At 38.4% G+C, this 19,093-nt stretch overlaps 2 protein-coding genes and 1 pseudogene across 2 annotated transcripts; 2 read left to right on the forward strand and 1 right to left on the reverse strand.

The window, feature by feature from the left end:
• LOC120782155 (trypsin-like) lies at positions 1–787 on the forward strand. Its single transcript, XM_040114290.1, has one exon. The coding sequence runs from the start codon at positions 58–60 to the stop codon at positions 718–720; it is 663 nt and encodes a 220-aa protein (XP_039970224.1). The 5' UTR covers positions 1–57; the 3' UTR covers positions 721–787.
• A 13,202-nt stretch (positions 788–13,989) lies between these two features.
• On the forward strand, positions 13,990–14,727 carry LOC120766405 (annotated as a pseudogene).
• Positions 14,728–16,794: 2,067 nt separating this feature from the next.
• On the reverse strand, positions 16,795–18,081 carry LOC120782422. Its single transcript, XM_040114674.1, has 2 exons — positions 17,887–18,081; positions 16,795–17,772 (listed from the first exon to the last, which is right to left on the reverse strand). The coding sequence occupies exons 1-2, from the start codon at positions 18,079–18,081 to the stop codon at positions 16,795–16,797; spliced, it is 1,173 nt and encodes a 390-aa protein (XP_039970608.1).
• Between the last annotated feature and the right edge of the window lie 1,012 nt (positions 18,082–19,093).

The raw sequence follows: 19,093 nt of genomic DNA on the forward strand, positions 1-19,093 counted from the left end.
TACATCGAGTAAAACATACGCAAAAGCCACGAAACAGTTTACTAATATTTTTGAAATATGAATCAATTAGTCGTTTGCAGTTTCTTGTTGGCGATCGCATCGTCTTACGCAGCCGTTGTTCAAGCAGCATCCTATGTCGTTTCAGTTCAAGGAAACGACGGTGGCGACCCAATCTGTGGTGGTGCTCTCATCGGTGAAAAAACTGTGCTGACCACTGCGCAGTGCCTGGCTTTCTACGACCCTGAGCAATTGGTAGTTTCAGTAAACAATGGCGCTCAAATCATCAAGCTTGCAGGTTACACTTTCGATGCAGCATTCGACTTCGTTACCATGGAAAACAACATCGGCCTCTTGAAATTGGCCGAAGCAGCAAACGCTGATATCATTGATCCGGCTCAACAACAACCAGCAACCGGTGCTAGCGGTGTTACCTACAGTTGGGGTACCAATGGCACACTAAACAGTGTCGATGTTGAACTCATCAGCACGAGCGATTGCGGTTCTGGTGATTATGGCTGGAGTGAAGATGAGGTTTTGAATACAATGGTTTGCGGATTGGTGGAGGACAGCAACTCTTGCGTTGGTCGTTTCGGTAGTCCAGTAGTCTCCGACAACAAACTGGTTGGTTTGACTGCATGGGGTGGCTGTGGTACCAAGGGTAAAGCAGCTGTTTTCACCGATGTGCCATCTCTACTCTCATGGATCAATAGTAGCCTATAAACTTAGGAATAATTTAAGAAAAGCCTTTCTTCATATCTAAAAGTAAAAAAAAAATTAATAATAATAATAACTTGATGTAATTAATTTATTAGTTTGAGGATGATGGTGGTATCCAGTTGGCAACTCTTTAATGCACAAACGTCGATTGACAGATTTTGGAAAAACACATAAAATTTTTTTCAGATGAGATTATTCTAAATTCAAGCAAGCATAATTATACGTTCCAGTACTGTTTTCAAGTTCTTCAACAATCAAATCACTTACTTCAACAATGTTTTCTGGCGGTTAGGAAGCCAGAACAGATTTTGTTCTCACATATTTCTTTTCCTGAAGCCAGTGAATAAGTTGTGGTAGTATTTTTACAAACGTGAAATAAAAGTAAATGTATATAGTACCGTTTAAAGACAGTAGTGCATACAAATAGAATAGTAGTTCTGCATAGTACGTATCTATTCGGTAAACGAAAAAAGGCATCTAAATTCAATTTTCAATAGGAATTGTCTGAAAACCAGTTCACTTCTTAATTAAGAAGATATAGGTGACAGTTTCCCAATGTATCCTTTCAACTGAAGTGCGAGAAACAATGATCAGAAGTACAACTGGTTCAAGCGTAATGTCAGCTGAGATACGTGAATGCCCACTTTATTACTTTTACTTTGTTTTGCAAAAACAATTTCGCATTTAATGCGCAAATCGTGTAAATATTTGTTCGTACTGAAATTAGAAACTTTCTAACAAACAGTTGAACGAATTGAAACGAACTCTGATATTTTATTCTACGTTTGTATGCACAACTGTCTTTAAACGATGTGATAAATATTTGCTTTTATTTAACGCTTAGAACAAATACATATCTTCTAGACCTTCAAAGCTACAATAGCTAAGCTCCTTCAAGAAAATTTCTATAGGACTATTACCGATACTGTGAAAATGGATGAAATCGAATGATAACCTCGCTTACTCCCTATATAACGGCACTGTTTAAAACTACTTAAACCACTATAAATCACCAATGCCAGAGGCACTAATTTTTGCCTCCGAGATGATGCGAGAGGGCTTTGAAGGAGCCAACTTTTAGGTTAATCACATATATCAGAATCAGCTAGACTAATTTCATCCAAATTCGGTACATAACATTCTTCTTACATTCTAATTTCACAGTGCGAAAAAGGGCGAAACCGAACGGCAAGCACGCTTACTTCCAATATAACACAATTTTAAATATCTTCTGCTTTTTTTCGATCCAAGTGTACAAATCAAGAAGAAATTAATATAACGGGATAAACCTTTGTACGAATATTCCCTTTAGAGTATTCTCCCATATGACCAAAAATTGTTCAAATCAAATAAAACTGTACACAACTTAAAACATTAAAAACAAGTAAGGAAGGGCTAAGTTCGGGTGTCACCGAACATTTTATACTCTCGCATGGTAAAGTGACAATCGAGATTTCATTATCCGTCATTTACATATTTTTCAAATACCGTATTTGTGTAAAGTTTTATTCCGCTATCATCATTGGTTCCTAATGTTTATACTCGTATTATACAAAGAAGGCATCAGATGGAATTCAAAATAGCTTTATATTGGAAGAAGGCGTGGTTGTGAACCGATTTCAGCCATATTTCGTACATGTCATCAGGGTGTTAAGAAAACATTATATACCGAATTTCATTGAAATCGGTCTAGTAGCTCCTGAGATATGCTTCTTGGTCCATAAGTGGGCGGTGCCACGCCCATTTTCAATTTTTAAAAAAAGCCTGGGGCAGCTTCCTTCTGCCACTTCTTCCGTAAAATTTAATGTTTCTGACGTTTTTTGTTAGTCGGTTAACGCACTTTTAGTGATTTTGAACATAACCTTTGTATAGGAGGTGGGCGTGGTTATTATCCGATCTCTTCCATTTTTGAACTGTATATGGAAATGCCTGAAGGAAACGACTCTATAGAGTTTGGTTGACATAGCTATAGTAGTTTCCGAGATATGTACAAAAAACTTAGTAGGGGCGGGGCCACCCCACTTTTCCAAAAAAATTACTTCCAAATATGTCCCTCCCTAGTTATGACACTTTATAGGTTTCGGTTTCCGCCATTTTGTGGGCGTGGTAGAGGCCGATTTTGCCCATCTTCGAACTTAACCTTCTTATGGAGCCAAGGAATACGTGTACCAAGTTTCCGAGGAACGTGTACCAAGTTTCATCATGATATCTCAATTTTTACTCAAGTTACAGCTTGCACGGATGGACGGACAGACGGACGGACAGACGGACGGACGGACAGACAGACATCCGGATTTCGACTCTACTCGTCGCCCTGATCACTTTGGTATATATAACCCTATATCTGACTCTTTTAGTTTTAGGACTTACAAACAACCGTTATGTGAACAAAACTATAATACTCTCGTTAGCAACATTGTTGCGAGAGTATAAATATAATTACTGGAAGAAATATTTAAATTCAGACAATTTAAACAATTTGACAATCATCGCTTATAACAATAAGAACAAAGGGGTTGTGGTGTTTTATGAACGCAGTATCCATTTTGTGCTTGGAATTTAAGTGTGTTCTGTCCAATCCACAAAACGGAGACCCCACAATCTGCGCAAACTACCGTGGGATAAGCCTCCTCAACATCGCGTGTAAGGTTCTATCGAGCGTATTGTGTGAAAGATTAAAGCCCACCGTCAACAAACTGATTGGACCTTACCAGTGTGGCTTTAGACCTGACAAATCAACAACCGACCAGATATTCACCATGCGCCAAATCTTGGAAAAGACCCGTGAAAGGAGAATCGACACACACCACCTCTCCGTCGATTTCAAACGAGGTTTCAGACAAGGCGACTTCCTATCGTGCGACTTCTTCAATCTGGTGCTGAAGAAACTAATTCGAGCTGCAAGACTCTAATCGAACAGGTACAATCTTTTGTAAGAGTGTACAGCTGCTGGCGTATGCCTATTATATTAATATCAGAAGAAACGACTGGTGCGCTGTTATTAACTCGGCTATAATCGCGTAAGCGGTGTCTATGCCAGCAAAGAAGAAGAAGAGTATCATTTTGCGCGTCCAGGCAACTCCATCAATGTCAGCACAATATTTGTAAATACTCCCGTAAACAAGAGCTCCCGTAACAAAAACCAAACCTGCAGCTACATACGTATATACTTCACAGATACATTCCTGAACATAGATGTTTGCGCAAAGAGCTTGGAATAACATGCAAGGGTTTACCCCTGAAGACTGTTGGTGGCCAAATCGTAGCTGTAGGCGAGTGGGGGACAAATTTAACCAAAATTGAACCTCACATACTTCCTATATAACACAATTTTAAATTCCTCATGATTCTTTCACTTTCCAGTACACAAACCAAGAAGTAATTAATATAACGGGATTAAAGTTTGCACGAATAATACCTTTAGTGTATGCCATCTTATGATCAAAAATTGTTCAAGTCGAACTAAAACTATTCTAGAACTTAGGTACTGAATATATGGACCCCAATATCTATAGACTTTAATCGAAAATATTGAAAATATAATCGAGGGTGCATTTCATTAGTCAGTGGCATTTGAGTTGTATGTGGTATTGACAAAATAGATAAAATGGATTGGAGATGATTTTGTATACCTTTTTTTAGTTTTATTGAAATCTATTCCACGATTTCGTCTAACAATGAAGTTAATACCTTTTCGCTACATTTTCCAACATTACCAACACCTGAAGGTATTTAGCCGGCTGTGACTTGCAAGTAATATAAAAATGCTCGGCGACACCCCAACTTAGCGTTTTCTTACTTGTTTTAACTCACATTTAATGATATAACTCTTTCTGGCGCACTATAAAACCGTTAAAAGTCAAATATAAATTTTATTTTATTTCATTTTCTCCAGTTATTTATTTAAAGTGCAAACCATTTTTCTTTTGCAGCATTCTATTCAAGGACATAGTACAATTTTTATGCCACTCGCATATTATGTGCTGTGCTTATTTTGCAAATTCATTGAAGCTGCATTTTGTTTTGCTGAGGCAAATGACAGTTTACCAGTTGAGCACATCCACTGATTCCTTTTGGTGACCCTTCATGCTGCAGTACGCACATCTACTTGAAGTGGTTCTGACTTTTAGGTGAGATAACGAGGATCGTGTGCTAGGATCTACAACCGATTTTTCTTTGTGTGAACTACAGTTTTCCTTTTACTTTTCCTTGCAGTAGTAGGTGTTGCGTATGAGCTTGAACATAAGGTTGAAATTAAATCCAATATGAAGTCCTTAAGTGGTAATTGGTACTGTATATTTGGTAATTAAAAAATCTTTAACGACTGCAACATCACAACATGCAACATGAAAAGAAAAATATGTGCCACAGAGTTTCACACAGAATTTAATCTCGTACCTCTGCTCTAACGAACGCTGCATTTTTTCATACAGAAACACGTCGCGCAAAATTGTTTGCATCTCGACTCCTATAGGTGCTCGGAGGCAACCGACCAGCCGCTTGTTTGTTAGCTAGAAAAGCCATCTACCGAATCCAGTCAGCGCACGCTCCAAAGTACAGTCGCGGCGGAAGAAAATCAGTTCTATTACTTTCCTGACGATTCCTGCATTTTTCGGTAATAATAGTAGGCCCCCTGTTTCGCGGCAAGCAAGTACTTTGTGGCTCCATAAACTTTGCTTTTTCCACGTGGGTGGGACCAACACTTCATGGTTAGCACCAGCTCAGTTACAAGAACACCGTCATCGCTGTCGCAAATTTCTTGCAGATTATGGGTTCTGTTACTATTTACAACGCGCGCTTCTTCATTGTCGCTTTCAATTATCGGCTCAACTCAACTATATTTATTGACATTCACAGTATACCGAATTTGCATGTAACTTCATTGAGAAACTATAGTAAATGGCTGGAAACACTATTGATGATTCACTATTGCACTATTTTTATACTCTCGCAACAAAGTTGCTAAAGAGAGTATTATAGTTTTGTTCACATAATGGTTGTTTGTAAGTCCTAAAACTAAAAGAGTCAGATATAGGGTTATACTATATACCAAAGTGATCAGGGTGACGAGTAGAGTTGAGATCCGGATGTCTGTCTGTCCGTCCGTCCGTGCAAGCTGTAACTTGAGTAAAAATTGAGATATCATGATGAAACTTGGTACACGTATTTCTTGGCTCCATGAGAAGGTTAAGTTCGAAGATAGGCAGAATCGGCCCACTGCCACGCTCACAAAATGGCGAAAACCGAAAACCTGTAAAGTGTCATAACTAAGCCATAAATAAAGATATTAAAATGAAATTTGACACAAAGGATCGCATTAGGGAGAGGCATATTTCGACGTTTTTTTTTTGGAAAAGTTGGCGTGGCCCTGCCCCCTACTAAGTTTTTTGTACATGTCTCGGAAACTACTATAGCTATGTCAACCAAACTGAATTGAGTTGTTTCCTTCAGGCATTTCCATATACAGTTCAAAAATGGAAGAAATCGGATAATAACCACGCCCACCTCCCATACAAAGGTAATGTTGAAAATCACTAAAAGTGCGTTAACCGACTAACAAAAAAACGTCAGAAATCCTAGATTTTTCGGAACGAACTGCAGAAAGAAGCTGCACCTTTTAACGCTATTTTGAATTATTAGCTCAAATCTGGCAATAAAAAAGTGGCATAAGAATATTATCAGAGATTTATATTATTACAAGATTTCCAAATAAGTGGTGTAGTTTTCTATTTCATTGCGCCGGAAAGAAATAACTGCAAAGTCCCAAAAATAAAATTGACCTGTTTTCATACTTTTTCCAAAATATATATCCATTCTTACAGACCACTGGGTATATTTCTTTATTGAGAAGCTTGTCTATTCCATACAAATTTGCATATCGAACAATATAAATTTGTTGGACCCCTAACTCATTATTTCACAAAAAACTATATCCAGAGAGCATAAGACCAAAACTATGTAATAATAACGTGTAAACTACAACTTGATTACTAAAAGTACTGCCAAATTGCAGCAGCACTCTCTCACGCTTGCATCAAGCAAAAAACTAATGACTTTAATGAATGTAATTCGAAATAAACTGCTCTTTAAGCTGGCATATTCAAAGTTTCTCTATAGACAGTTGAAATATGTGCCGTCTGCTTCCAAATTTCGTAATTCATTAACAAAATGTTCTCGCACTTCTCAGACATGGAAATTTCGCAGTTAGCTTTCAGCAGTCAACCATCAAGACAGATGTTACAGAACGTTACAAGCGCGTTGTAAATAAACTTAATTAACTGCTTGAAATTCCAGCTCGCAGTTCATTGGCCAATTAGACGAATGCACGAGCTAATTGTATGCCGTTATGAGCCGCGTTGCAGGCACTGCAAATTGACTTTAACAAAAGCGATTGCCAATGCTCTGAGAATATCTCTGTATTAAGATTAATAATAATTTATAATAATACAAAAATTTTCTGATTAGAATTTTCGAAAGAATTCTATTACTTCAAAGTTTAGTATGCCATCTGAATGCAGAGAATCTAAAACTGATGCACGGAGGCATATACTATATAGCTCTTAGTCCGGGCGATCGTAGGTCTAAACGACAATCTTTGTGAAACCGATTGCCAACAACTGATTACATGGGCATGAAGTAGTCCACTTCCGAAAATATACTCCACGCATACGAAACACGATTTTCAAATATATCAAATATACCAAAATGTGTACATTGACATTGTTGTATAATATACTAATCTACAGAGCTCATCAATCGAATTAATCTTTCTAGGAATCGTACTGTTGATCGTCATCGAATCTGTACCACTGTAGCCATCGTATCAGTTGTGCTTAGTACTTGTATTACGTTTTGAAATAAATAGAGAGCACTTAGCCGACAAGATCGAAGAGATCAGCTATTCCGAAAGATTAGATTTCAATATTTCTTGTACCCTAATGGGAGTAATCGTCTATTTTTCACCAAACATTCAATAAGTACCATCATTTCCTTCTATCCATCTCTTTTCAGATCAATCCTGTCATTTACTCATCAGTTCGTTCATTGTAAGTTGAAGTTTTTATGACTTCTATACTTTAAGCTAATTTTTTTCTTATGTTTGAATCAATTTCGAGTCGACATAATTTAGTTTCGCACCAAGAAAAATTAGCTAAGTGCATAATGCATAGGTGACAAGAAAAGAACATTTCCTCACACTTTGCACAGAAATTCAAACATAATGAGCAGAGTCAGTGACTTCAAGCTGCATGAGAAACTAACTAAACTGATAGTGGCTGAATTCGATTCGCCAAGCATTGGAGAGAAACGAATCGAATAAACCATACGAGGTGTTCAAGCAAACGGCCAGCACTTGCGGTGCAACCCTGCGATAGCATGTCGTTTCTATCTCTCTGATGATTATTATCATATAAATTTTCATTGACGTTCTTCCAATCCAAGCTTGCACCTTTATGTGTTTTTCGTATTTTTTCTTTCATAAAGTGCACTCTTTAAACCATCTTTGCAACAGAGTGCGACAAAAGCATTATGCTCTCAAGACGGCATTACAGATTAAAAATTTTATTTTGCGTTCAAAATTGTTAACTTTGAAAATCCAGTAATGCTGCAAGTATTTTGTAATTCCATGTTAGAAACAGCTTATCAGCTTAAATAATTTTATGTTATAGGCTCAGACGATAACTTAAAACTGCTTTACGCATTTACTTATATAACAAAACGTTGCTACGAACTGAGTAATTTCAATTGAAACTGAATTGATTTTATTCTTTTTTATTTCTCCACTAAGTAAATTATTAAACTTTCCAGAAAGTAACTTTTACGCAAACGAGCCGAGCAACTGATTGCCTAAACTAAGGATGACGTTTTATTTTCCCAAAGTTTCATGCAACTTGGCAACTCACCTTACTGCAGCCACTAGTTCACTGCCAGCCACAGGCGCTGTTGCCATTTCCGCCGCCCTTCACTTTAACTAGTACAAACCATTTAGTAAAGCGCCAGTCGCCGTTCGTCGACTGCCGTTACTCTCTTACCAAAGGTCAGTGCACACACAAAGCAGAAACAAATACACAGCCGTGCCAGCCACACACACAAACAGTAAAAGAAAAAGAAAACACAAAATATGACCACTCAAAAGGATTCGAGTAGTCTTGTGAGTACCGCATTGAGTTCTTGTTGTGAGCGTGTGGAAAGCGCGTGCGAAAACTTTTCGGCGAGTCATTAACATTTAAATAAAAATTTTCAAATGGAATGAAAACGAATGTTATTCACCATTAAACTGCACTTAGCAGGGTGCACAGTGTTAATGCCGGTCTACCTACTTGCATAATAGGTTTCCAGTATATAAATAATACATACGTATATGTACATATTGTACTTGTAGTCTTTGCTTTATTTGTAGTTGCTCTTTTGGATTACTGAGTTTGTGGCGTTGCTAATTGCTGCCATAAATATTTTTGCAAAACTCGTAATACAATCAAAAAATTATAATGAAATAATTCAAATATAAGCATAGTTTTTTCTAATGTAATGTTAGCATATATAAAGGGTGTTTTTTAGGAGCTTTGGAATTTACGATTGTGATAAATGCGTTAGCTGCTCTCAAAGAAAACACATGTCGTGGACATTTTGCAAACTATTCGCAGACACAAAATTCTTTCGCCGAAGAAACACTTACAAACCGTGGAGATTTAAGAGTTAATAATTCGCTAAATTTTGGTCGAACAGAGACCATCATGTTGAGGTTTCAAAAAGACTGGGGAACAAGTCACAAAGTGCAAGCAGCCGTAATTTCATTATATCTAACTATTTTGAACAAATTACACCCAAGAAATGGAGCACCAAGGCAAATAATCATTAGTTGGAAAAATAACCAACGCGCTACCAACTGTAGTTCCGCTTTCCTTGCTGGCATTTTGGTCCTCAAAGAAGTTGCCTAGTGTTCAAGATTATTTTAGATGTAAACTCATATAATTTTACAACTATTTACAAGGTGCATTCCAAACAGGAATTTTTGAATCTAGCGCCTTCTGGTGGCGCCATCTAAATCTCTATATGACAGATCCGTTAGAATCTGCTACCTTTATCATTTGCCCAGTGAGAGTTTCATGACTTTCATTGATTGGAAGTGAAGTTATTGCGTTTTAGGTGTCAGTATGTTTATGTTATCGGTGCGAAAATGAGCTTCGAACAAAGAGCCAACATTAAATTTTGTAGTAGAACTTTTACCGAAACGTTTCAGTTGATGAAACAAGTTTATGGCGATGATTGCCTATCCAGTAGCAGAGTGCACGAGTGGTTTCAACGTTTTCAAAGTGATCGTGAGGACATAAATGACGATTAACATGTGGGCCAATCAAAATCCATGATCACCGGAAATTCTATCGAAACTGTGCGTGAATTCATCAAAAATCAAAAATCACCCGAAATCATCATTGAAATTCATGGAAATGAAATTGAACATCTCCAAAACATCGATTTATCGCATTTTGACCGAACATTTGGGATTACGAAAGGTGCGTGCACGGTTTGTTCCGCACAAATTGACTGGCGATCAAAAATTGCTCAGAATCCAGCATTCGAAGGACATCATTTTGACCGATTATTTAACCAAAAATCACATTTTAGCCATTAACCACTCCCCGTATTCTTCTGATATGGCACCGTGAAAGTTCATCCTTTTCGGAAAAATGCATTTGCCCATGAAAGGAAAGCGTTATGCAGACGTAGAGGCCAGCCAAAGGCTTGCACTGGCATACTGGCGGCCATACCAGCCAACGAGCTAAAACACTCTCGTTCAGAAACATGCTGCTTTGAATGCGTCTGTTCAAAAAGCTGTGTTGAAACTTCGAAGGAAACTACTTTCAACAAAATAACAAATTGATTTTGCCGAAAAAGCCTTAGTTGTTCTGATTTTGTTTTAAAAGTCCTGTTTACTTTGAGACCTTGCACCTTGTAATTCGCTAAATTCGTTCAATCCAGCCCCCATCATGAAGCCGTTTTTATCGTGATCAAAACTGTCTTTGAACAAATTACATAAAGAAATGGACCGTAACACAAAACAACAAATTGTCTATAGCTGGAGTCAATAACCAACGCATTATTGCTCAATGTGTATATACAAGTAACAAGAAAATAGATTTTGAATCTAAATATAAGATTGTGGAGTTTTCCCAAATGTACTGCCGTTGCGGTTTTATGAAATCTGCAATAATGTGAAACTGGTAAATTAGCCTGAATTTGCGATAACCAACGCGTTATTGACTAGTTAGACTTGCCTTGCTGGCAAAAGTGATGCAAAATTTGACCGGCATTTTGGTCCTCAAAGAAGTTGCCATATACTCAATATTATTTTGAATATAATGTCATAAAATCTGACAACTATTTATGCCAAAATATTGAAAATTTCATTAAGGGTGCTCCCATTTCTATAACTCTCAAAAAACACCCTTTATGCAAAGATAGCGAAAGTTGGTTTGGAAGGTAAAAAATTGGTTGGGAGTAGTTAAATTCGGTTGACACTGCTTGCAATGCGCAATTTTGCGGAAAAGTTAATTTGTCAGAGTGTGCAAAAAAAGCGACAACCACAAGAGTCGAATACAATTCTACAGTTGCTAAATTATTCGCATATGTACATATTTGTATTATACTATACTTGTGTATTCCGGCTGTTGTTTCATGTATGGTATATCTGCTTAGTTTTTATACACTTGTCAGAGTGCGACATATACTTCGTTAGTATATATGATATATATATACTCTTATTTATATAGACATATGCTTGTATTCTGTTGCAGTATGCTCCGTATGCGCTTGTGTGTCAACCAGCTGACAATTTTGGGTATTTAAAGCGTACTAGCACTGTGGCGTGTCATCTGGGCCGCAATACAGATGCTGAGAACAGCCACTACTTTCGCTGTAGTCCTTTCACGTGCTGCTTCTCTCCGACTTCTTTCCGTGTTAGTTGACATTTTAGTTTTGCAATTCGGCAATTGCAATATCGCCTTACAAAGTCCTTTGAATTTGCCGTGCGTCTGCGCTGCAGCGTGGCGTAGTGGCAACTTTGCAAGTATAATTTGTTAAAATGTTGCATGTAATTTATGTGCTTCACGACACTTTGCATGTAAATGTAGTGGCAGTGGCACAACTACACATATAAGCACAAGTGCATGCATGCCATGTCTAGGCAACAAGGCTGTAGCTTTAGATATGCCACTCAATCTTACAAGTTATATGAGCTGTAGCTCGGCAAAACTAAATTGTAACACATTCCAGGTTCTGACACACGCACGCAGTCAACTGTATTTATTTGAAAATTCAAAAAGATTACAGAATTTATTCAATATATAAACATATATATATATATATATATATATATATATATGCGATCAGATGTTGTTTCATTAAAATGACTACGCTTTATAGCTTTACAATTTTGCAAAATTGAAAACTTGAATTTAAAGTAACTTTATGAATATAATCAAATAACTTTGAATTAAACTATGGCAGTCACGTACTCTTGACTTTTGACTTGTGATTTTTTTATAGTTCAAAAACAACATTTTCAACTCAAGTCGAAGTGTTAGGTCGGCTCGATTTTACTTGGGGGCAGCTTGAAAGACTGAGTACGAGAGAGTACAGCTTGAGATTGTACCCGAAAATGCTCAGAAGAGAGATGTGTAAATTATTTACGATCGGAGAATTGATGACACTGAGCAATTTTGGAGAGATGATAAACCGAAATTATGAAGTCAATGAATAAGAAGGCCAGGAAATAGCAATATTTGAAAAAGAATGGAGTTCTGCTTCATTAAGTCAAAACACCGATCTATGGATCAATGAAAATGATGGTAAAATCGAGTAAACTGAGCTTTGAATTACCCCAAAATATCTGTTATCGCAATCTGGTCCGCACCGGCGTCTTCGAGTTCTTAGATCTGCATAGAATGCTCACTGGAAAGAAATTTAGTGACAATAATGCGACAGCCATCAAAACAAAGACTGTCGAAGGCGTTTTTTTTTATTGAATAACGCTGTAATCGGTGTTCGGTAAATACAACTGTATACTTTACTCTACAACTATTCTAAAGGAAAGCTAATTCAGTTAAAATTTCAATTAAGGCAATTAAATTGTTAATTGAGTCAATAAAGATGTTAAATAATACCAGAAATAAAAAAGGCCACAAAAGATGCCCACGAAGTGTTCTTATAAATATGAAACACAAATGCCTATTTAGCATCCAGCAGATGTCCATTTCACAGTTGTGGAGTTAACATTTAAATTAAAGCAAAAATTTTGTAAATGTCCAAAGATGTATGTACTGCGCTTCATTGCATTTACACTTGCAACCGAAAAGCAATTTGGTAATGATGCCCTTAAGTGACTGTGTATATATGTTTTAATGCATATACACATACATAGCTCATACGTTGCCTACCTGCACGCCATTTAACCTCGTGTATGTTATAACATTGGTTTGCATTGGCTGTAGGTAAAGAGCAACAGCCAACCGGGTGTCGTGCAATAAATGCCACATGGCAGGCTGCATCAAACAACGAGCTCACATACATACAAACACATAACAGCACAGAACCCCACATTACTTCACTTCAGTTACTTGCTTTTCCTCAACACATGAAGTCATGTAATTTAGCAATTAAGCAGAGAAAGACACCAAAATTTTTAAATTTAGTAAAAAGACCAGAAGACATTATAAAAGAAATTGGTGCAATTTTTGTGTGATTTATGGGGAAGCTGGTAAAGTCAGTTGAAGAGTTTGAAGTTCATACCCTGACAGTTAGTAAATAAAAAATATTTTAATATATTTTCTTCTTCTCCTTATTTTCATAAACTTAAACTGTCTATGATAAAAAACAACATATTCAATCAAAAGTCGAGTTATCTTAATTAGCCATTACATATATATAACTACACAACAAAAGTTATAAATCAACTGATAACGATATGCTTACGTTCCAGTAAGTCTACGTTTATTGCTAAGGCCTATCTATTTATATACTTACGGAACAAAAAAATTTCCGAAAGTGTGTCGATCGAATATTTATAAACGAATATCAGTCGCGCGCAATTTAGACATCATATCGCTAACGGTCAATAGATAACTCTGTCAACAGCCAATAATCGTACACCAGCGATAGTTTTAAGAAACAACCCGCAACGACGACCGGTATATAAAGAATTGAAAAATCAACACACAGCACAGTCGAAAGCTTTACATCCAGTAAAACATACGCAAAAGTCACGAAACAGTTTACTAATATTTTTGAAATATGAATCAATTACTCGTTTGCAGTTTCTTGTTGGCGATCTCATCGTCTTACGCAGCCGTTGTTCAAGCAGCATCCTATGTCGTTTCAGTTCAAAGAAACGACGGTGGCGACCCAATCTGTGGTGGTATTTCTCATCGGTGAAAAAACTGTGCTGACCACTGCGCAGTGCCTGGCTTTCTACGATCCTGAGCAATTGGTTGTTTCAGTAAACAATGGCGCTCAAATCATCAAAGCTTGCAGGTTACACTTTCGATGCAGCATTCGACTTCGTTACCATGGAAAACAACATCGGCCTCTTGAAACTGGCCGAAGCGGCAAACGCTGATATCATTGATCCGGCTCAGCAACAACCAGCAACCGGTGCTGGCGGTGTTACCTACAGTTGGGGTGTACCAATGGCACACTAAACAGTGTCGATGTTGAACTCATCAGCACGAGCGATTGCGGTTCTGGTGATTATGGCTGGAGTGAAGATGAGGTTTTTGAATACAATGGTTTGCGGATTGGTAAAAGACAGCAACTCATGCCGTTGGTCGTTTCGGTAGTCCCAGTAGTCTCCGACAACAAACTGGTTGGTTTGACTGCATGGGGTGGCTGTGGTACCAAGGAGTGAAAGCAGCTGTTTTCACCGATGTGCCATCTCTACTCTCATGGATCAATAGTAGCCTATAAACTTAGGAATAATTTAAAGCAAAAGCCTTTCTTCATATCTAAAAGTAAAAATTAATAATAATAATAACAGTGTAATTAATTTATTAGTTTGAGGATGATGAGTGGTATCAGTTGGCAACTCTTTAACGCACAAACGTCGAATGATAGATTTTTAAGGAGAAAACTTACATGAAATTTTTTTCAGATGAGATTATTCTAAATTCAAGCAAGCATATTATTACGTTCAAATTACTGTTTTCAAGTTCTTCAACAATCAAATCACTTACTTCAACAATGTTTTCTGGCGGTTAGGAAGCAGAACAGATTTTGTTCTCACATATTTCTTTCCTGAAGCCAGTGAATAAGTTGTGGTAAAAGTATTTTTACAAACGTGAAATAAAAGTAAATGTATATAGTACCGTTTAAAGACAGTAGTGCTTACAAATAGAATAGTAGTTCTGCATGGTACGTATCTATTCGGTAAACACGAAAAAAGCATCTAAATTCAATTTTTTCGTAAATTTGTCTGAAAACCAGTTTCGCTAACTTAATTAAGGAAGATATAGGTGACAGTTTCCCATGTAGCAACCTTTCAACTGAAGTGCCGAGATACAATGATCAGAAGTACAACTGGTTCAAGCGTAATGTCAGCTGAGATACGTGAATGCCCACTTTATTACTTTTACTTTGTTTTGCAAAAACAATTTCGCATTTTATGCGCAAATCGTGTAAATATTTGCTCGTACTGAAATTAGAAACTTTCTAACAAACAGTTGAACGAATTGAAACGAACTCTGATATTTTATTCTACGTTTGTATGCACAACTGTCTTTAAACGATGTGATAAATATTTGCTTTTATTTAACGCTTAGAACAAACACATATCTTCTAGACCTTCAAAGCTACAATAGCTAAGCTCCTTCAAGAAAATTTCTATAGGACTATTACCGATACTGTGAAAAAATGAATGAAATCGAATGATAACCTCGCTTACTCCCTATATAACGGCACTGTTTAAAAACTACTTAAAGCACTGTAAATCAGCAATGCCAGAGGCACTAATTTTTCCTCCGAGATGATGCGAGAGGGCTTTGAAGGAGCCAACTTTTAGGTTAATCACATATATCAGAATCTGCTAGACTAATTTCATCCAAATTCGGTACATACACATTCTTCTTACATTCTAATTTCACAGTGCGAAAAAGGGCGAAACCGAACGGCAAGCACGCTTACTTCCAATATAACACAATTTTAAATATCTTCTGCTTTTTTTCGATCCAAGTGCACAAATCAAGAAGAAATTAATATAACGGGATAAACCTTTGTACGAATATTCCCTTTAGAGTATTCTCCCATATGACCAAAAATAGTTCAAATCCAAATAAACTGTTCAAACCCCTAGGTACCGAATATCTGGACCCCAGTAGGGGAAGGTGGGGAATGTTGATTTCGGTTAAAAAGTCACATAAAAGTTATTTTTTGTGAAAATTCCAAAGCATGGACCAGTCTGTAAATCGATTAAAACATGATTGTTACCGATGAAAAACGTTTATTTATCAATGGAAATGAAAGAGATTCATAAATAATAAGAAAAATAGGAATTGGCGAAAAAATTATTCCGACTCGCAGTGGATGCAGGTGTAAGTGTTCGGGTTCGGTCCGGCATTATTTCAAGTGAACCCCTCGATCACAAACGATGCAATGGGCCGTGTTTGACGATTCTCGTGCTTCGGCATCTTTCTGCAATCGGGCAAAATCGAAGTCCTCTTCGATGTCGGTTTCTGGTCGGAGACGGGCTTCTTTCCGTGGCGTCTTCGATTTGCCACGGCCTTTTTGTTTTTGGCTGCTGGTTTCATCGGCTGCCTTCGTCAATTTTGCCGCTTTTTTCGGCCTTGTCACGCAGATCTGCGACAACCTCAGGCGATGTCAAAATCGTTGACTCCATTGTCTTGCAGCCACGTTTTGATTTCGGCGCAGGTGTGCCCAATTTCAACGGGCCAACCGATTTCAATTCACCACGGAGCTGTGGAGTCGAAACAAGAGACAACGACTATGATGCAGCACCACTTGTTGAAGCTGGGGCACTTGTCGATGCCTCCGACGTTGACACCTCCTCATTCGCAGCAGTCACAAATGGCATCACCAGAGGCAAGAACTCGACGTTGAATGTCGGCGTCTTTCTTCGTCACCGAACGGGTAGATGCCAGTTGTTCGGAAGCCGGATTTGATGGTTTTCGGCGTTAACATAACATCGAGGCACTGATCGACAAGGAGCGGCACATGATGCAGATCGAAAGTGACACCAATGTTGGACTTTTTCCATGCATCATGCTTCACGGTCATCATGCCTTTAAATGGTGCAAATACCGCAACATCTAGCGGCTGCATTTTGTGCATGCATTTCGGCGGAAAAGACAACAACGTGATGCCATGATCCAACGCCAAATCTATCGCCTCGATCGATAAATGCGAACCGTGGTTGTCCAGCAGCAACATGGTTGGCGAAACGGCATTAGCACCGGTGTGCTTGATGAAATGACGCATGAATTGAGGGAATACGTCAGAGTTCATGTAACCAGAACAGTTCGCAACACCAACAGCGCCATGACTCGCATGAGTCATAAAAATCTCTTTCATGTTGACTCGGGGAAAGAGGAAGAATGGCGGTATAGACTGGCCACTAGCGCTGATGGCCAAAGCCAAAGACACATTGGTGCCTTTTTCGGCAGATGTTGATGAGCCGACCTGCTTTTGTCCTTTGCGCGCGATGGTTTTGACAGGTCTGGTTGGCACGGTCGGGCACCCGGTTTCATCCATGTTCCATATTCGGTGAGGTTCAAACGGCGTCTTACCGAGAACGGATGAAAGGTTGGCAAAGAATGCATCGACATTCTCTTTGTTGAATCGCTTCGCACGGCTCTGGCTTACTTGCTCTGGTGTTCGCAGTGACAAATTTTTGTGGCGTTTCATGAACGCCAACTGCCAATCCTTACTCGCCTGTTGATTGTCGTTCCATGGATCCGGATACGACGCGCCAATAAAACTAATTCCATAGTTGATGTTGCTGGCCTTGAGAATGTAGCTTATCAGCGCCTTCTCTTGTTCGATGTTGAAGATCTGAAATAAAAAAAAAAATCATTTATTATTCGATGAAAGAAAAAGAAAGAAACCAGCAGAACTCACTGTTTTTGTGCCCATCGTCGTGCTTTCAGCCAGCAAATTCTTCATTACATCGGCATTGGCAGTAGTGACGTCGATGCTCGCACCATCAAATGCTGCAATATAACGCATCAAGTTGGCCCTCGGAATTTTGTGTGCCGTCGCAGATTGTCGAACGCTGTTGTGATGTATTTTCACCGACTTGATCGCCTCCAAAATGTTGTCGAAATCAACAATTTTCTCTTGTTTGGGATAAGACCGCAGCATAATGACTAAAAAAAATTTTTCGGAGCATGAAACTATCAGGAAATGTTGAAAAACTATTGTGTTGTTGAAATTCTGCACGAAAAATCACTTATACACGTCAAATATATGAAGTTAGCATGTCAAATGTAAAAAACCCAAACGCTCAAATTTGCAAAATGGCGGTGGATAATGAACACAATGTAAATTCGTGCAAAATTTCTTTTGTGTGTCGAAGGCTAAAGGCTCAACTAATATTATAAACATATTTACCTGGATGAATTTATTGGAAAATGTGAAAAAAATCAACTTCTTCTTCTTAATTGGCGTAGAAACCGCTTGCTGATTATAGCCGAGTTAACAACAGCGCGCCAGTCGTTTCTTCTTCGCTACGTGGCGCCAATTGATATTCCAAGCGAAGTTGTCAGGTCCTTCTCCACTTGGTCCTTCCAACGGAGTGGAGGTCTTCCTCTTCCTCTGCTTTCTGGCGGGTACTTGCGTCGAATATTTTCAGAGCTGGAGTGTTTTCGTCCATCCGGACAACATGATTCTAGCCAGCGTAGCTGCTGGTCTTTTAATTCGCTGAACTATGTCGATGTCGTCGCATATCTCGTATAGCTCATCAGTTCCATCGAATGCGGTATTCGCCGTGGCTAACGGCGCAAAGGATCCATAAATCTTTCGCAGAACTTTTCTTCTCGAAAACTCGTAATCGTCGACTCATCCGTTGTTGACATCGTCCAAGACCCCACCATACAGCAGGACGGGAATTATGAGTGACTTTATAGAGCTTGGTTTTGTTTGTCGAGAGAGGACTCTGCTTCTCAATTGCCCTACACTAGTCCGACAGGTAGCAACCTGTTGGCAAAAAGAGTTATCCTGCGGCTGGGATTTCTAGGCTGATATTGTCTGGTGGTGTTTACGCTGGTTCTGCAAGATGACGAAATTATCTACGGGAGATTTCAGCGTTGATGATCACAACAGTGACGTGAGCGTGCCAAGACGAACTGTTTGCTGTATGAACATCTTTTTGTTG

Source organism: Bactrocera tryoni, chromosome 1 (assembly GCF_016617805.1).
Source record: "Bactrocera tryoni isolate S06 chromosome 1, CSIRO_BtryS06_freeze2, whole genome shotgun sequence".
In the NCBI taxonomy this organism is placed as follows: Eukaryota; Metazoa; Arthropoda; class Insecta; order Diptera; family Tephritidae; genus Bactrocera; species Bactrocera tryoni.

Bases quoted from the DNA above. Each gene is read 5' to 3' on its own strand.
- LOC120782422 (XM_040114674.1), bottom strand. From the start codon at position 18,081: ATGCTGCGGTCTTATCCCAAACAAGAGAAAATTGTTGATTTCGACAAC. The intron at 17,773-17,886 runs GTAATGAAGAAT...TTTTTATTTCAG, and splicing joins TCACTACTGCCAATGCCGAT to ATCTTCAACATCGAACAAGA.
- LOC120782155 (XM_040114290.1), top strand. From the start codon at position 58: ATGAATCAATTAGTCGTTTGCAGTTTCTTGTTGGCGATCGCATCGTCT.